The sequence below is a fragment of the Colossoma macropomum genome, unplaced genomic scaffold (assembly GCF_904425465.1).
Source record: "Colossoma macropomum unplaced genomic scaffold, Colossoma_macropomum, whole genome shotgun sequence".
Taxonomy (NCBI): Eukaryota; Metazoa; Chordata; class Actinopteri; order Characiformes; family Serrasalmidae; genus Colossoma; species Colossoma macropomum.
The window spans coordinates 680,235-697,776 of NW_023496020.1; the positions used below are offsets into that span (position 1 = coordinate 680,235).

Here is a 17,542-nt window from a genome sequence, read left to right on the forward strand (position 1 = left end):
TCGGAACTGAAAATAACACGATTTAAAATAATTATTTATAAGGTGCAGAATACATTACAAATGTACTAATAATCAGCACACACCGTCTCCTTGGAATTATAATGTTCTATTTAATATTTTGGTCAAAATTTAGTTATTCACATATGCTTATTCTGTGATATTTTCTTTACATAATGTGTGGTGTTTTTAAGTTGTGTGCATTTTTGGATTCTTTATCTAGAAAACAGAATGGTCTATCTCTAAAGTCAAACTCTAACTTAATTCTATGAGGTTCTAGTTATGAGCCAGTCAGCACTTTGAGTACACACAAGAGGACCAATCAGGGTTCTGCTTCTTTGTTGTGTTGCCACACTGCTCCATCACTTTATGAAAGATGAAAACATGTTGCTGAAACTCTGCCTGTCTTCTTACATTCCGGTAAAAAAAAAATCTTATTGTCTTAAATTCGATAAATATTAAGCCTTAAAGGTAATTAAATAGTAAACATTTGAATTGATGGGCTCTTAATTACAACATAAGCAGTGACACTGAGGTGTTTAAAAACTCCAGCAGCACTGCTGTGTCTGATCCACTCAGACCAGCCCAACACACACTAACACACCACCACGTCAGTGTTACTGCAGTGCTGAGAATGATCCGCCACCCAAATAATACCTGCTCTGTGGGGGTCCTGACCATTGAAGAACAGGTTAACAAAGTATGTATAGAAACAGATGGACTACAGTCTGTAACTGTAAAACTACAAAGGGTCAGTGGAGCTGATAAAATGGACAGCGAGTGAGGTGGCTGATAAGTGTACAATATTTTATTTATTTTTTTAGTTTAGAGCTAACCTGTCTACTTTTATTTTGTAGATAAAGTCATATGACGTTCCGGCGACTGTCGCTGATTTCACAGAGCTGCTGAACGCAAGAGAAGACGCAGCAGAAGAGAGAGTGAGAGAAAGAGAGGGTGACGTTTCTGACACTAATGCTGGAAGTTTATTATATGAGTGTGTGTGGTTAGGATGGACTTTAGGATGGACGGTCTTTAACCATTCGACCGGACATAAACGGAGGACGGTGAGTTCGTGGCTTTCCGTTTGAGAGAACGGCCTGGAGAGAGAGGGAGAGAGAGGTTGATCAATAACAACAGTAGAGCAAGCCTACACTGGAGTAAAAATACAAGATCAATAAGGTAACGAGAGGGTCAAAGCAGTTAACGAAAAACCAGCACTGAGTTAAAAGTCATAAAGCTGAAATTGGCTTCCTGTTCGCGAATTATCCGTTCCACCTTAAAAGGTGCAGCAGCCACGGTCTGCCGCTGTCCACCACAATGTCACTGCTGCGCCTTTTAAGGTGGAACGGAAAATTCGAATAAGAAACTAACTTCATCCTCGTTTTAAAAAAATCTGAATTCACGTAGAGAAGAGCGGTGGAGTCCTCCCAGGACCTCTTAGCGCAGGACTGACTGAGTAACTAAAAATGAAAGCATTTGAAAGCACCTAGGAAAGTGTAAATCCATCAGAATTTTAATTAGAGTTAGGTACTGGGGCTGGGCAATGACAGTATATATCGTTATCGTGATAAATTTTGTCACAATACAGTATTCTTTTCTGAACATCGTGTATATCGTCAGTGCTTGTAGACACTGGCCAACTGAATGTTTCATTATAAAGAGAGCAAAATTAGTCAGTTTAGCTGGATTTAGTGCCAAATATTGTATAAAAATAAAACTGTGGACTGTATTCAGTTTTTAATAGTCATTTTTAAAAAGTAGGTTATTTTTCTGTGTTCCAACTGATCAGATGTGTGAAAAAATATATATTGTGACAAATTGTGTATTGTAAAAGCTTCTTGAGAGATCACAATATTGTATTTTTGACATGTCACCCACCTCTACTATTAACTTAACCGACTTAGTGCACGTAGAGCTTCCACAAAGAAAGATCCTGCATATGGCTTATAAAGAATGGCTGCAAATCATCATTATCATAATAATAATTAGGACAGTTTTATTTGTTTAGTGCCTTTTGTAGATGGAAACTCACTGTTTGCTGTAATTATAGTAAAAAATGTAACTGAAATAGTATAAAAAGAGCTAAATGAGTAGAAACGCATGTAAAAAGTTGTGTGTTCTGTTGCTGATGCTTTGTAAAGTGACCTTACTGCGTATTACTGTTCCCATTATAATTATTATTATTACATATCATTACAGTCTTGTTTATTATTGTAGGTGGTGTGAGATGATGGCGTCATGTGGAGTAAACCTGAGGATCCTGAGGGAGCACCTGACCGCTGCAGCCTCTCCAAAACAACGACACCAGAACGGACAGATTTAACAGCCAGAAGTTAATATATACACATTCATATACACGCACTTATTTCTCCACATTCTTGAGTATTGGTTTTGCAGCAGTATGGCAGGTGTGGACTTCATGTCCCGCATGCGGTCGGTGCTGCGGCGGGAGCGGTGGGACCGGGACTGGAGCGCGTCGGCCCCGCTAGACGAAGAGCTGGCGGAGGAGGACAGCCCCCGCTTCAGCAGGCTGAAGGTGGTGGTCTCCGGAGAGATGGACGACTACACGGCGGCGTCCTCCAATGGCACGGCTGTAAACACTTTCATCACCAACGCCGACGATGACGATGAGTCTCTGCTTGGCTTGTCGTCCAGCCCGGGCAGCCCAGGGGTCGCCGTGGAAACGTGTGAGAACTGCACAAAGAGGAAAGAGCGGCACAAGCGGAGCCGGGTGATGAGGAAGTTGGCACTCGCCGCCGTGCTTTACTTCCTGTTCATGATAGGAGAACTCGTAGGTAGGAGAGCGAAGAAAGTGTGATCGTTTGTTTTTATTTATGTACTGTTTTCCCTATTTTAAGGGGAATTCCGTGGTTTTTTCAAAATTCCCCCATAATTCAGTGTGTGAGATGTTGACAGAGATTCAGAGTGGTTTGGTGTGAAATGGTTCATATGTCTTTACAGTGGTGGTGATAGGAACCAGGGGTCACCATGACTACAACACAAATATATATAAATATATAAATATATTTTTTAAATATATAAATACATTTTATTTACTGTCCAAAGCCACCAGTGAACCTACAAGTGTCTACTGAGTTTTATGTGGAATGTTGATGATGGGGAAAATAGTGGAAAATCTATAATATTGAGTTTTCTTTGGTGACTATTTTGCCTCACAGCACCCTACATGTATCCCTCCACCATGAATGGTCATAAAACAATGTCTCAGTCATTATTACCATTTCATGTAATAACTTTCTGTGAGGGAGATTTTAGAGGTGGACGTCTGGTTCCTATCACCACCACTGCGACTCGGTAAGTTTCTCTAGAATGGAGCGTTTCACACAAAACCACTCTGAACAAATCGGTGGAATTCCCCTTCAAGACCACTTTACAGAACATTATTAGCATGTTCACGTTCATGTAGATAAGTGGCTCAAATCTGTCATTAATGTGCCCTGAAACAACCTTCTGGCACACACACCATGCGCATCCTGATCAAACAAACTGACCAGCAGATGACCTTCATCAGTGAGATCGCTCACTCTGATCAGCTCTCAGCTTCACTATCAGAGCGAAAATGCTTTGGGTTCAGATCTGGTTCAGATGCTTTTGCAGTGTTTACTGGCAACTTCAGGTTCAGCTCTGTTGCCACGTTAATGCTGAATGATTGCGCATCAGTAGTAGTCTTGACAAGAATTTTAAATGGAGTTTTTGGGCCTTTTCGCACCTGAAAGTCTGAAACAAGGTTCAAATTTTGGTTCTTTGGTCCGGACTGTGGTTTGAGGCACCTTTCACACCTGCTAATTTGGTTCAGACTGAATTGAAAAGTAAGAAGGTCCAGACCAAACAAGGCAGGTGTGAAAGCACCCTCAGTCTTAGTTATTTACCGACAATTGTAGTTGATTTAAAGTCACATTTTAGCCTTTTTTTTGTATATTTTAGTCAAGATTTAGTCAGTGAAGCTCAGTTTTGATTTAAATTTTAGGCAGTGTTTAAGTCAGAATTTTCTCAGACAGTTTCATGATCCTGTTATGGATTTTGCTACAGGATATTTCTCCAGCTGTAAAAAGTAGATGAGAAGTAAATGTACCTTGAACTGTGTTCAGTCTAGGCTGAGAATGTGTTACTTATTTCATATATAAAAATGAAGACCTGAGTGTTCCAGAGCAGTCACTATGACACCTAACATTATGTTTGCCTAATGTTATCGAATCGATCAACATACATAATTCATATTTATTATGGCAGACACTGCGGGGCGGCGTGTTGTCAAACTGGTTGTGTTTTTTCTGCCTTCAGTTCACACGGCTCATTGGGAATAATACTCAGTCTTTCTTTTGTTTTGAAGTCAAGGCAGGTTTATTTGTACAGCACCTTTTATGCACAATTCAAAGTGCTTTACACAAACAGAAAAATATAATAATAATACAGCTTATAACCTCGTGAGATCCAGCACCTTAGAGAGGCTTTTGCAGGCATTGTTAAAAACACATAAGAAGTGCTTAAGAAGTGAGAAATGCATTTGTGATTAAACTCGACTCATTTCCAGCACCACGAGTGAGCAAGAGCACTAAAACTTACCGCTTTCACCACCGAGCAGCAGCCGTAACTGGACATCATCTTGCTTCGGAGTGATACCAACCAAACTGTTAATCAATGCTTAGGAAACCTGTGCTAGCAAACTTTTAAAACCTCCCAAGAGTTGTTGAAGCTTAATAGAACATTTAGATGTCAAAAATTTAAATTCAGGAGCCAAAGATAATAAAACAGCACATAAAATAAAGTAATTAAAGCTAGAAATTAAACTGTTGCTAAGATAATGTGCAGGGAAAATACAGGAGCTTATCACATCCTGAGGTCTGGCGCCTCAAAAAGGGTTTTGCTTTTTTGAGAATTGCGTCCACAGATCATCTCTCCTCTTTCTTCCCACCTGACAGGCTGCTAGTGGGGAGGCGCTCATCATTTGAGAGGCCAACTAATAGTTTTGTTCGGCTTTTTAAGCTGCTGGATTTATTAGCAGGCTCTGACAAGGTTAGCTTGCTCACATGACTCATACTGGAAGCTGGCGTTTGCACCGAGCAGGAAACAGAAAATCAATCCCTTGAGAAAAATGGGTGGAGGCAGATAGAATTTGTACTCGCAGATTTGTGCATGTAAAAAGGAAAACAGGCAGTGCTCCGAGATGCTACTGTGATCTAGTTCGTGGGCCCAAACAGAGCCACTGACTTTGTCTCGTCTTTGGTCATCAGGGCACAATAAACAGAGATTTTGTCTTAATTTTTGTTTGCGATATTTTTTTACATTAACGTTGCCATTACTATTTAGTCATGATGTGAAGGGCTTTAACGAATAGTCCAAATTTTTGTTGACAGGGCATGCACAGTGAAAAAAGACACATGAATTCCGATCTGAATGTTCTTGTTAAGGTTGCACTGCACAAATCAGATATAGATCCTGTCTAGAACCTCATTTGAAAGTGGTTTAGATCTGATTTGTAAACATCAGATGTGTGCGTCCACACAGCTCTGAAAAAAATCAAATCTGTTCACATTAAGACGAAAAAATCTGATTTGTGCCACTTCCATCTGCTAATGTGAACATAGCCTAATTCCAATTAAACAGCACTAATTATGCTCTCTTTATAGCTGGTGCAGTTGGTCAGTGTTCTTTAAGTGCTGAAAATAGCCATAGCTCAGAAAAACATATTCTGTGAAATAGTGTCATAATAGTGATAAATGTAGCCGTCTGTGTCTCCAGCCTGACCATCACAGTGCACCAACAAAGCACCGATAGTCTCCCTAAAAAGCATTACGTTCCACAACGTCTTGTTTAGAACAACCAGTCATAATATCGGGAGTAAGCAGTGCTGATAAAATATTTTTTGTTATAGTGAAAAATGGGGACTGATGAAAGGCTCATCAACTTACGGTCAGATGCAACTCAGAGGAGGACAGGTTCCCCTTTTGAGTCCTGGTTCCTCTGAGCGGTTCTTCCTCAAGCTCTTCGGGACTTTCTCTTGATGCTGTCTCTCCCAGTGATGCTCATCAGGGAGCTGCACTTATATTATGTGGATTAAAGTTGCTTTAATCCTTAGTCATCAAAGTTGCTTAAAAACGCACAGATTTGGCTGCATTTAATGACGTAAGAACTGTTTCACGTCTGATTCAAGAAACTTTCGTACAGCCCGCAAACAAGTAGAGATTTAAGCGCTAATCTGCTTCAGTGCATGAAGCCAAGTACCAGCATACCAGCTCCTCATTCATATATCATTTAATTGAAGCACACCTTAATTCATGTAGCTATTTCATTAAGGAGTCAATAAAATGACAGCATTCAGCAGCTTGTGAGCCAATGGCTGTGCTTGTAGGCGGAGTTAGAGGTGGAGCAGCAAGCACACAGCTCCCCCTGCTGACCACACTTTATAATGTTAAAATCACGACCACTGGAAAGAGTAGAATGTGAAAAACGAAAACATCTCGTGTTTTTAAGGTGGTAGAATGATGTGGTTGTGATTATATTCCTAACATATCATATTTAAATGCTGTATTATTGCAGTCTGCGATGCTAGCTCTGTTTAATATTGTTTATTTTGTGGGCGGAGTCTGTAGTGTAAACCAAAAGCACAGTTTGTTTTTTAATGCATTGTGGAATAGTTGCAGCATTTGTTTATATCGTAAGTGAGTACATTCACTTTTGTACTGCGCACATTGTTAGTATTAATGGCATGCTCTACTTTTAGTCTTATTATTGGTAATACATATATAATATTCATAATAGCTTTGATTAACAACAAACCAAGCAGTTTATTTAGGTTGTTAAACTGCTACACACACTCCTGCGTGAGTTTGATCGTACAGATACGACAAAGATGAAACTGATGAAGATCAAAGCTGTAGGTGAAATTTGCGTTCACTTTACAATCAGATTTGACAGATTTTACACAGCTTTGACAAGTAAGGACTTCTGTCTGCTGGAGAAAGAGTCATAGAAGAAATGATCTCATCCTGGTTGTTTTTCTGTCTCAGCCTGGTAGTGGGGAGCTGCATTCTTTCCAGCGTAGCGACTTTCGCTTCCTGTTTTCAGAGCGCTCTTTCATCAGTTTAAGTGGATGTGGTTTCACCATAAGGTTGGTGAGGATATCAGTCGTAGGAGATCAAGACAAAAATGTAAACACTAAGCTATTCACCTTAACCGAAACTGGAGAGGGACTCTTAAAGCAACCGTTTAGCAAAAGATCCCCCAGTTTTCCCTCCTTTACTTCAAACTTAGTTGATCAGATGTGTTTGGTGTCTGAAGTTTGCTTCTTTAGCTTTAGCACTGGAGCTACAAGGCTGATGTAGCTAACAAGTAAGGGAAGCTTATACCCCACCAGTTAGCATGGTGCTAACTGCATGACTGAATAATCAAACTGTGTAGAGTTAATTATGTGGTTTCTGACACTGTATGACACACTGTTATCTATAAACATTACCATAGCTAAACACAGTGTGTCCATGTTTATAGAGAAACACTGAGGTGTAACGTTGCAGATTTTGTCAGGTTCTGTATGATTTTCAGTTCTTTTAAGAGGAAAGATTTGATTTCTGATTTTTAATGTGTTAAAATATTCTTGATTCTGCAGATAAAAATTATACAACATACAGTGATTGATACAACAGAGATTTGTACTAATGCCTGGGAGTTAATTAACCAAGATTTTGGAAAAACAGAAACTTTCCGTGTTTTCCTGTGATTGCCTATTACATTTTTATTATATGTAAATGCACTCTAAAACAAGCACTCATGGGTCTTTGCTCAAATTACTGTAAAGTTCAGAATGTTTTATTATTATTATTTTTAATAGTTCAATCAATCCTGAAATCAGGGGGTGCTGCAGCCCTTCAGCCTCCCCCCCCTACTTCCTGTGTCCCTGGGTTCCAGCACTTTGTGCAGTGAAGACTGTCTGTGTCTCATTTTATAGTACACACTGATGAACGTTCTTCTTGTTTAGGTGGTTATATAGCCAACAGTTTGGCCATAATGACGGACGCTCTGCACATGCTGACTGATCTGGTCGGTATCGTTGTGTCCCTGCTGGCTCTCTGGCTCTCTGCCAAACCCCCTACCAACAGATTCACCTTTGGTCTCCAGCGCCTGGGTAAGCTCCACTCCTCTTCTCTTCTCTTTCTTCCCTTCTGTACATTTTTTTTCTTCTCTTTATTTCCTTCTGTTCATTTTTCTCTTCTTTTTTTCCTTCTCTCCTCTTTCTCTTCTCTTCTCTTCTCTTTTTCCTTTCCCCTCTTCTGTTCTGTTTTCTTCTGTTCACATCTCTTCTTCTCTACACTCTTCGTCTTCTAGTCCTCGTGTTGTATCAGCTGTAGGTCAGTGTTGTGAAGCTAGTGGACCATTTGTGGTAAACTGTGTGTGTGTGTGTGTGTGTGTGTGTGTATATGTATAGAGGTGATGTCTGCAGGTATCAGTGTTTTGTTGATCTATATTCTGACTGGAGTTCTGCTGAATGAGGCGGTGCAGAGAACACTCCACCAGGACTTCACCATCGATGGGGATGTGATGCTGATCACTGCTGCGGTGGGCGTGGCTGTTAATCTGATGTGAGTTCATAGCGTTTTATGAACTTGCTTTACACACGGCTTTATTAGTCAGCACTAACTCTGCTCTACACATGGCTTTATTACTCAGCACTAACTCTGCTCTACACACGGCTTTATTACTCAGCACTAACTCTGCTCTACACACGGCTTTATTACTCAGCACTAACTCTGCTCTACACACGGCTTTATTACACTAACTCTGCTCTACACACGGCTTTATTACTCAGCACTAACTCTGCTCTACACACGGCTTTATTACTCAGCACTAACTCTGCTCTACACACGGCTTTATTAGGTAGTACTAACTCTGCTCTACATATATTTTTATTATTCAGCCTTATACACACGCCACTATCACTTGCTGCTTACACATCATTGCAGATCATAAACCACTCAATTCACATTCAAAGTCCATGTTTACTCTTCATGCAGTAGATCAGGACTGTCACACGCTGTCACATTTAACAGGAGTAGCTTCTTTCTTAAAGCCCAGAGCACACCAACATCCTCCAGTAAACAGCATCATTTTCTAATAACCATGATCACACACACTGTCATTCCCCAACCACTTCCAACATTCTATACACCACCATTCTCCACCAAACACCATCACTCTCAACCAAACGCCAGCATTCTCCACCAAACAGCATCAGTCTCACCCAAATGCCAGCATTCCGCACCAAACAGCATCACTCTATACTAAACACCAGCATTCTTCACCGAGCACTCTCATTCTCCAAATGCCATTCTCCAAGCAGCATCACTCTCCACCACACAGCATCACTCTCCACTAAGCAGCATCACTATGAATACGTCAGTATTCTCCACCTAACAGCATCACCCAACAGCATCGCCCTCCACCAAGCAGCATCACTCTCCACCAAGCAGCATCGCTCTCCACCATTTAGCATCGTTCTCCACCAAGCAGCATCACTCTCCACCACACAGCAACACTCTCCACCACACAGCATCACTCTCCACCAAACATCAGTATTCTCCACCTAACAGCATCACCCAGCAGCATCGCCCTCCCTCCAACAGCATCACTCTCCACTACACAGCATCACTCTCCACCATGCAGCACCACTCTCCACCATGCAGCATCGCTCTTCACCAAACACCAGCATTCTTCACCGAACACTGTCATTCTCCATATGCCAGCATTCTCCACCAAGCAGCAACACTCTCCACCAAACATCATTATTCTCCACCACGCAGCATCACTCTCCACCACGCAGCATCACTCTCCACCAAGCAGCCTCGCTCTCCACCAAGCAGCCTCGCTCTCCACCAAGCAGCATCGCTCTCCACCAAGCAGCCTCGCTCTCCACCAAGCAGCCTCGCTCTCCACCAAGCAGCATCGCTCTCCACCAAGCAGCATCGCTCTCCACCAAACAGCATCACCCTCAACAGCATCAATCTAAACCCAACATCATGATTCTTCAGCTAGACACTATCTCTGTACACCAAATGCCTTTGCGCCCCACCAAACACAGTCATTCTCCAGTACACGCCATCATTCTCCAACGAATACCATCATTCTAAACCCATCATCATTTTCAAACTAAACGCCATCACTCTCCACCATTTAGCATCGTTCTCCACCATATGCCCTGATTCTCAACCAAGCGGCATTGTTCTTGAACGCTCATCATAAGCATCACTGTCCAACAAAACGGCATCACTCTCCACCAAACAGCCTCATTTTCAACCAAACACTGTAATTTTCCACCAGACACCGCACTCGTCATTCTCCTCTGAACTGCATCATTCTTCTACACACACCAACCTTCTCCACCAAAACTTTCTCAAGCTGTCCTTTGGTTTTCGAGAAAGTAGCCATATGAACAAATGGCTAATAGCCAAATGCAAAATGATGACATGTACCTCAGAGGGTTGTTACAGAAACCACAGCTCAGACTAGCGATGAAGTGTGTTCAGAACCTGAAATTACGGTTATATTTTCTTGTTGTGAGAATTCTCGGTTTTTGAGAAACAAGCTGTTTATAGAATTAGTTAGCAACTGGAACATCATTATTGTCTAAACTGTGTGTGTGTGTGTGTTTTTGTGTAGAATGGGCTTCCTCCTGAACCAGTCGGGTCACCTGCACTCTCACGCACACTCTCACGGCCACACACACTCCCAGCCGTCAGCACAGGGTCAGCAGGGCGATGGCAGCTTGGCGGTGCGGGCAGCGTTTATCCACGCTCTGGGGGACCTGGTGCAGAGCATCGGCGTTCTAATTGCAGCTTACATCGTCAGATTTAAGGTACACATTCTCACACTCACACACACACACACGCACACAAAATTTCATGTTGTCCTATCATTGTGAGGACATTTGGTCCTTACAACGGCAGCAAGAAGCACACACACTGCTTCTCAAACATTCTGGAATCAACAGAAGATGTTTTAGATGTTTTATTAAGTTACCCTTATGAGTTCCACAACGGGGAAATTCCACCTCCACATTTTAGCCCATCCATGCTGTGAAACACCCACATACACACTAGTGAATAGTGCACACACTAGGGGACAGTGAGCACACTTGCCCACAGCGGTGGGCAGCCATATCCACAGCGCCCAGGGAGCAGTTGGGGTTTAGGTGCCTTGCTCAAGGGCACTTCAGTCACAGGGGATCGAGCCAGCAACCTTCCAGTCACAAGGCTGGTTCCCTAACCTTCAAATGGCAAATAATATATACTATAATTATCAATTTACAGTAATTTTATGATGATTTGTCAGCTTCACGTTTTGATCACCACTTGGTTTAGAGTAGTATGTTTTTCAGTCTATTTTTAATTTTATTATAACTTTTTCATTTTATGCGTACTTCATTCTTGACACTAATAATTCTTGACAATATTATCTTCCTTCTGTATATTTGTTTAGAACTTCATTCTGGATATACATTTTTATAAGAACTTGATTCTTGATATTCTGCAGATCTGTTCATTTTGGTTTACAGCTTCGTACTTATTATCTGAAATCGGAATTTTTGAAGCATCAGATTAGAATCTTTGTACACGTTTATCTGAGTTTTGTGTGGTCTATGTGGTTACATTTATGCCTGAACCGAGTTTCTGTCTGATGTGTTTTCTCAGTGCTAAAGCGTGAATAACACTGGGCCTCAAATATTCACAAATATCTTTTTTCTTATGTGTGTTCTTGAGAAAAAACTACGTCAGATTCATGACGTGTTCCGGAACCACAGAACTGTTGAAAATTGCGTGGGTTTAAAAGTGGGTTTTAAAAAGAAATTTCTTCTTAAGAGTGGTTGGTGAATGAGGCCCACTGATATTTAGTTCTGATATTTAAATATTGAACATTGTTCATTAATCTTGCTTAAGAAGAGGTGTGAGGGTGAGAACAGTTCTGCGCTTTAAGAACACGTCATGAATCTGACGTAGATTTTTTCTTAGGACCTTCCTCAAGAACAAGAATTTAAGAACAAACTTAGAAGGATATTAGAGAACGAGGCCCAGTGATGTGTGAGAGTTCACAGTGTTACTGAATGTGTTTGTGTGCGTACAGGGCGAGTCTCACAGCTGAACACTGCTGTGTGAAGCAGACACAGCGTCATTATTTATAATATTATATGTGTCTCTGTATGTATGTAAATATGTATTTTGTTCTAGCCGGAGTATAAACTGGCTGACCCTGTGTGCACATACGTGTTCTCCGTGCTGGTGCTGGTCACCACGTTCCGCATCATTAGAGACACCGGCCTCATACTGCTGGAGGGTGAGTTCTCTCACAAATCTTTATTTTTTTTCCTTTGTGTTCTTTTGTTTCCTTCTCCTTTTCAGACCTTTCAGTGCTGAGTTGTCTTCATGTCATCACAGTGGGAGGATGGACAGAAACAACTGTGGATGTTTTCAGATCTGAAGCAAGAGCACATTTTTAAAGATGGTTCTTTAAGGGTTCTTCAGGGGTAAAATGGGATTAATGTCTGTTTTGACTGGAAATAAAATAACTCTAAAGTCTGTATATAATGGTGTGTGTTAAATTTTAATGTTTAAATTAATGTTTACATTCATCAAACAAAAGTGAAGGGAAGCTAGATTTTCTCTGATACTGGCCCTTTAAGACAGGGCTGATTCCTCTTCCCCTGAAGGAAGTGGTGAGGTGTAGTGGATGCACAGTATAACGGAATGTCTGTCACTGTGATGGAAAATCAGTTAAACCCAGTGGGCTTAATCAACACAGCGGGATTAATATTAAATCTGCTTCGACTGATGTCCAAAACAGGGATTAATAACTTTGATTAAAATTAATGATGACATCTCTCCCTCTCGGGGAAGCAAAAGGTTCTAATGAGACTCTGGAAGTTTCCAAAACTGACCAGAGCAGAGAAGAGTCCTTCTGTACTTTTTAATTCTCTTTTGTTTTTATTTATTTATTTTATATTCTTTCTCATTTCTCTCTCTCTCTCTCTCTCTCTCTCTCTCTCTCTCTCTCTCTCTCTCTCTCTGTAGGTGTTCCTCGGCACCTGGATGTGAGTGTGATGAAGGCTGATTTGTTGAAGTTGGAGAATGTGGAAGCAGTAGAGGAGTTGAAGTTGTGGGCACTGACAGCTGATAAAACTGCAGCGATCGCTCACCTGCAACTCAGTGAGTATCTAGACTGGCTCTAGACTAATGAAACTAGTCTGACTCTACTTAAGCTTGTCTGGCTCTAGACTGTAGACTATGAAGTCATAGTCTTGATGATGTCATACAGTGTGTCTTCTCACTGCACGGTGCAGCTGCAGAGCTGCAGGCAGGGGGTGCCACACACCTGTTCCAACTGCCTACTTAGGCCTGAATTCACACAAAGTAGTCTGGCTCTAGACTAATGAAACATGTCTGGCTCTATGTTAAGCTAGTCTGGCTCTAGACTAATGAAACTAGTCTGGCTCTAGGTTAAGCTAGTCTGGCTCTAGACTAATGAAACTAGTCTGGCTCTATGTTAAGCTAGTCTGGCTCTAGACTAATGAAACATGTCTGGCTCTATGTTAAGCTAGTCTGGCTCTAGACTAATGAAACTAGTCTGGCTCTAGGTTAAGCTAGTCTGGCTCTAGACTAATGAAACTAGTCTGGCTCTATGTTAAGCTAGTCTGGCTCTAGACTAATGAAACATGTCTGGCTCTATGTTAAGCTAGTCTGGCTCTAGACTAATGAAACTAGTCTGGCTCTAGGTTAAGCTAGTCTGGCTCTAGACTAATGAAACTAGTCTGGTTCTATGTTAAGCTAGTCTGGCTCTAGACTAATGAAACTAGTCTGGCTCTATGTTAAGCTAGTCTGGCTCTAGACTAATGAAACTAGTCTGGCTCTAGGTTAAGCTAGTCTGGCTCTAGACTAATGAAACATGTCTGGCTCTATGTCAAGATAGTCTGGCTCTAGACTAATGAAACTAGTCTGGCTCTATGTTAAGCTAGTCTGGCTCTAGACTAATGAAACTAGTCTGGCTCTATGTTAAGCTAGTCTGGCTCTAGACTAATGAAACTAGTCTGGCTCTAGGTTAAGCTAGTCTGGCTCTAGACTAATGAAACTAGTCTGGCTCTAGGTTAAGCTAGTTTGGCTCTAGACTAGCAAAAATAGCCTGGCCCTAGGCTAGGGGAGCAGAAGTTCAAGGTAAGTGTTTCTAATAAAGTGGCCGATGAGTGTGTTTTAGGAATAACAGTGATTTTTTTTTCCCCTCTCCAGCGCCGGGCAGCGTGGGGATGTGGGAGGAGGTGCAGACGAAAGTTCGTCATGTCTTGATGATGTCATACGGTGTGTCTCACTGCACGGTGCAGCTGCAGAGCCGCAGGCAGGGGGCGCCACACTCCTGCTCCAACTGCCTACTGAGTGCCTGAATTCACACACACGCTTACACACACACACTCGCGCACCAAGCATCAACTTCACGCTGCTACTGTGAAAGTAGATGTGTTGCTATGCAACCGCAGAGCCCAAGCCAAAGGCAGCGGAGTGACCGTTCTGCCAAAATGGAATTTTAACCAATGCCCAACGTCCAGCTGTTTCTAAACTTCAGGATGAACTTCGCTCACTTTTGATAAAGAAATCTTCCATACGGTTCTGTAAAGAGTAGAATGCTCAATTTTTTGTTTGGACCACATTGTGTGGTTTAATTTTATTTTTGCTAATCTTCTGTGATGATATGTTGAGTCTGTCCAGCTCATCCTTCACAAGCACAAAGGAGTTTAATAAATCAGCTGTGATCTGATGGAGATATTAAACCACCAAGCAGGCTCAAAAAAGCCAAACTGGACCCAGCTGAAGCTCCACAGTTTATCTCCTGGTCCACTCCTTTCCAGCCTGGTCTCAGAGAGCCTGGATTTGGTTTACACTTAGTGTTATACTGACTCTTAGATGAGGTTTCTCATTTCCTGGCAGACTTCTCAATTTGGCTGGATAGTTTAAGCTCAAAGTGATGGCTGTTGCTAACTGTAAAATCCTGCTTTATGAAATGCTGCTTGAGGTCCATATAAGTGCTCACTTTACTGTTTTCCCTGCTTTAACACACCCGATTCAGATAAATAATGACCCTCATAGGTTAAATCAGGTGTGCTGAGTCAGGAAAAACTATACTGCAAGATATTTCACAAAACTGGTTTCCCAGTTAGCCAGATAACCCTTTAAACAAACCCTTTGTAAGGGTCTGTATTGGATCCACTTCAGTTCATTACTATAGAACTTGCACATTAGTTTCATAGTAGATGCTCAATAATTTACAGTAGATGTTCAATATTGGGAATAATAAAAAGCTTGTATTCTGTAAGAGGATAAGTTGAAAGTCAAGCCTGTCTAAAGAACAATTCCAATAAGACAGTCCTCGTTTTGGGCTTAAGTGGTCCAGCTAAACTGAGAAATCTCACTTTGTGAACCACCCCTCAGGGGAAGCATTGCACTAAACTAAAGATAATCTGGCTCTACATTAACCTAGTCTTGCTCTAGGATAAGCCAGTCTAGCTGTAGCCTACCAAAGCTAGTCTGGCTAAAGAAGCTAGTCTGGCTCTTGGCCAAAAAAGTAGCCTGGCTCAGGGTTATTCTGGCTATAGGCTATGCCAGCCTGGCTCTAGTATAAACTAGTCTTGCTCTAGGCTAAGCTATAGTTTGCCAAAGCTGGTCTGGCTCTAGCTTAGCCTAGCCTGACTCTGGTTTAAGCTGGTCTGGCTCTAGGAGAAGTAAGACTTGCTCCTGGCCAATGAAGCTATTCTGGTTCTAGGCTGAGAAATGTAGCCTGAGTCCAGGTAGTCTAATAAAGCTAGACTAGGCCAATTAAGCTAGTCTGGCTCTAGTCTAGGCTAATGAAGCTAGTCTGGCCCTAGTCTAATTTTGTCTAGGCTAATGAAGCTAGACTAGCACTTGTGTAAGATAGTCTGGTTCTAGTCTAGGCTAATGAAGTTAATCTAGCTCTAGTCTAAATGAGTCTGGCTCTAGTCTAAGATAGTTTAGGCTAATGAACCTACTAGGCTGGCACTAGTCTAAGCTAGTCTGGTTCTAGTCTAAGCCAGTCTTGGATAATGAAGCTAGTCTAGCTCTAGTCTAAATTAGATTGGCTCTAGGCTAAGTTGGTCTGGTGCTAGGCTAACAGCATGTGGTCATCAGTCTCCAAGCCATCACAACCTCAACCTGCTTTCTGTTTGAACTGACACATTGCAAATGCTGACCGAATTGTTAAAACATGCAACTGACAATCGGACTGCTGTAAAAATCCTGCCTTCCACTGCGTTTCTCACCGTGCCACATAAACCTCAGCACAGCGGGAAACACCGAGAACCACAATGCAAAAGAAGTTTGGAGGGAGGGTGCACGTGCCTTTTCCGGAAAACTGCTGTGTGAGAAAACTTGTGGTACCAACAGATTGTCACGTATGCCAGACTCGACTTCAATCAATGCCTTTTTAATCACTTATTTTATTTAATGTTTACTTTTCAGAAAAAAAGTTTAGTTGCAGATTTGATATTTGTTTGCATATCACACATAACTCAACTGTATTTTTTTGTATTTTGTTATTTTAACTTTTCTTTAATTTTTGTAATTAAGTAATTAAGTTCTGATATTTTGCACATTCTCATAACTTGAACAGTAATTAATTACTCATTTTTGCAGTGTTTTTGTTGAGGAGCGTTTGGAGTGGGGTTGAAATGATCTCCACTCTGATGAGTTAAGCTCCTGATAACTTGAAATAAACCTGTTTTAAAGGCCCTCACATTTTGTGTGTACCTCTTTTCACCACTGGGTGGCGCCAGCTGCATTAGTGAAGCTGCAGATGTGAAAGAGTGAGCGGTTAACTCGTCTCTGGTTAAAGAGTTACTGCTGTCTTTCACTTCCACTTGTTTGTCAAAAGTATTTAACCATAAAATGTGGACAGGCCTGTTAGATGCATATAGGCCCAGAGTTTGTTCATTTCAGAATGTTTTATGAGACACAAGCACTGTTAAAGGGGAATTCCACCAATTATTCTTTAAAATTTCCCCTTAATTCAGTGTGTGAGATGTAAACAGAGTGATTCAGAGTGGAATGTTGATAATGGGAAAATAGTGGAAAATCTCAAATAATCTGTTTTCTTTGGGGCCCGTTTGCCTCTGCATGTATCCCTCCGCATCATGACTATCATAAAACAACATCTTAGTTTTGAATACACTAAATGACTATTTCATGTAATAACTTTATGTGAGGGAGCTTTTAAAGGTGGATGTCTGGTTCCTATCACCACCATTGTGAACCATTGACAAATTGATGTAAATTCTTTAAAGATTACACATTAAGCGTTGCAAAACAAGAAGAAAACAAAGTTTTGTCAACACAGCTGCTCCGTTGTTTTTTCCACGTCACACTGAAACTTTATCTAACTGTCAATATTTTATCTGGTAATGAGTGCGGAGTGTGTCAGTGCTGTGTTCTCTGCTGTGAAGGCAGATGGTGATGTTACTGTGGAGCTGCCTTTATTTACTCTCCTT

General features: G+C 41.4%; 1 protein-coding gene across 2 annotated transcripts; it reads left to right on the plus strand.

Moving 5' to 3' along the window:
* The first annotated feature begins 869 nt into the window (after positions 1-869).
* slc30a4 (solute carrier family 30 member 4) lies at positions 870-16,788 on the plus strand. Of its 2 annotated transcripts, none has more exons than XM_036564543.1 (8): positions 870-1,061; positions 2,215-2,792; positions 7,991-8,137; positions 8,438-8,591; positions 10,666-10,861; positions 12,231-12,336; positions 13,071-13,205; positions 14,280-16,788. In XM_036564543.1, exons 2-8 carry the CDS (start codon positions 2,399-2,401, stop codon positions 14,429-14,431), a joined length of 1,284 nt encoding a protein of 427 aa, XP_036420436.1. In that variant the 5' UTR covers positions 870-1,061; positions 2,215-2,398; the 3' UTR covers positions 14,432-16,788. The 2 variants fall into 2 exon arrangements, with proteins under 2 accessions (XP_036420436.1, XP_036420437.1); XM_036564544.1 differs by lacking the exon at positions 870-1,061 and adding an exon at positions 1,068-1,176.
* Positions 16,789-17,542: the final 754 nt, after the last annotated feature.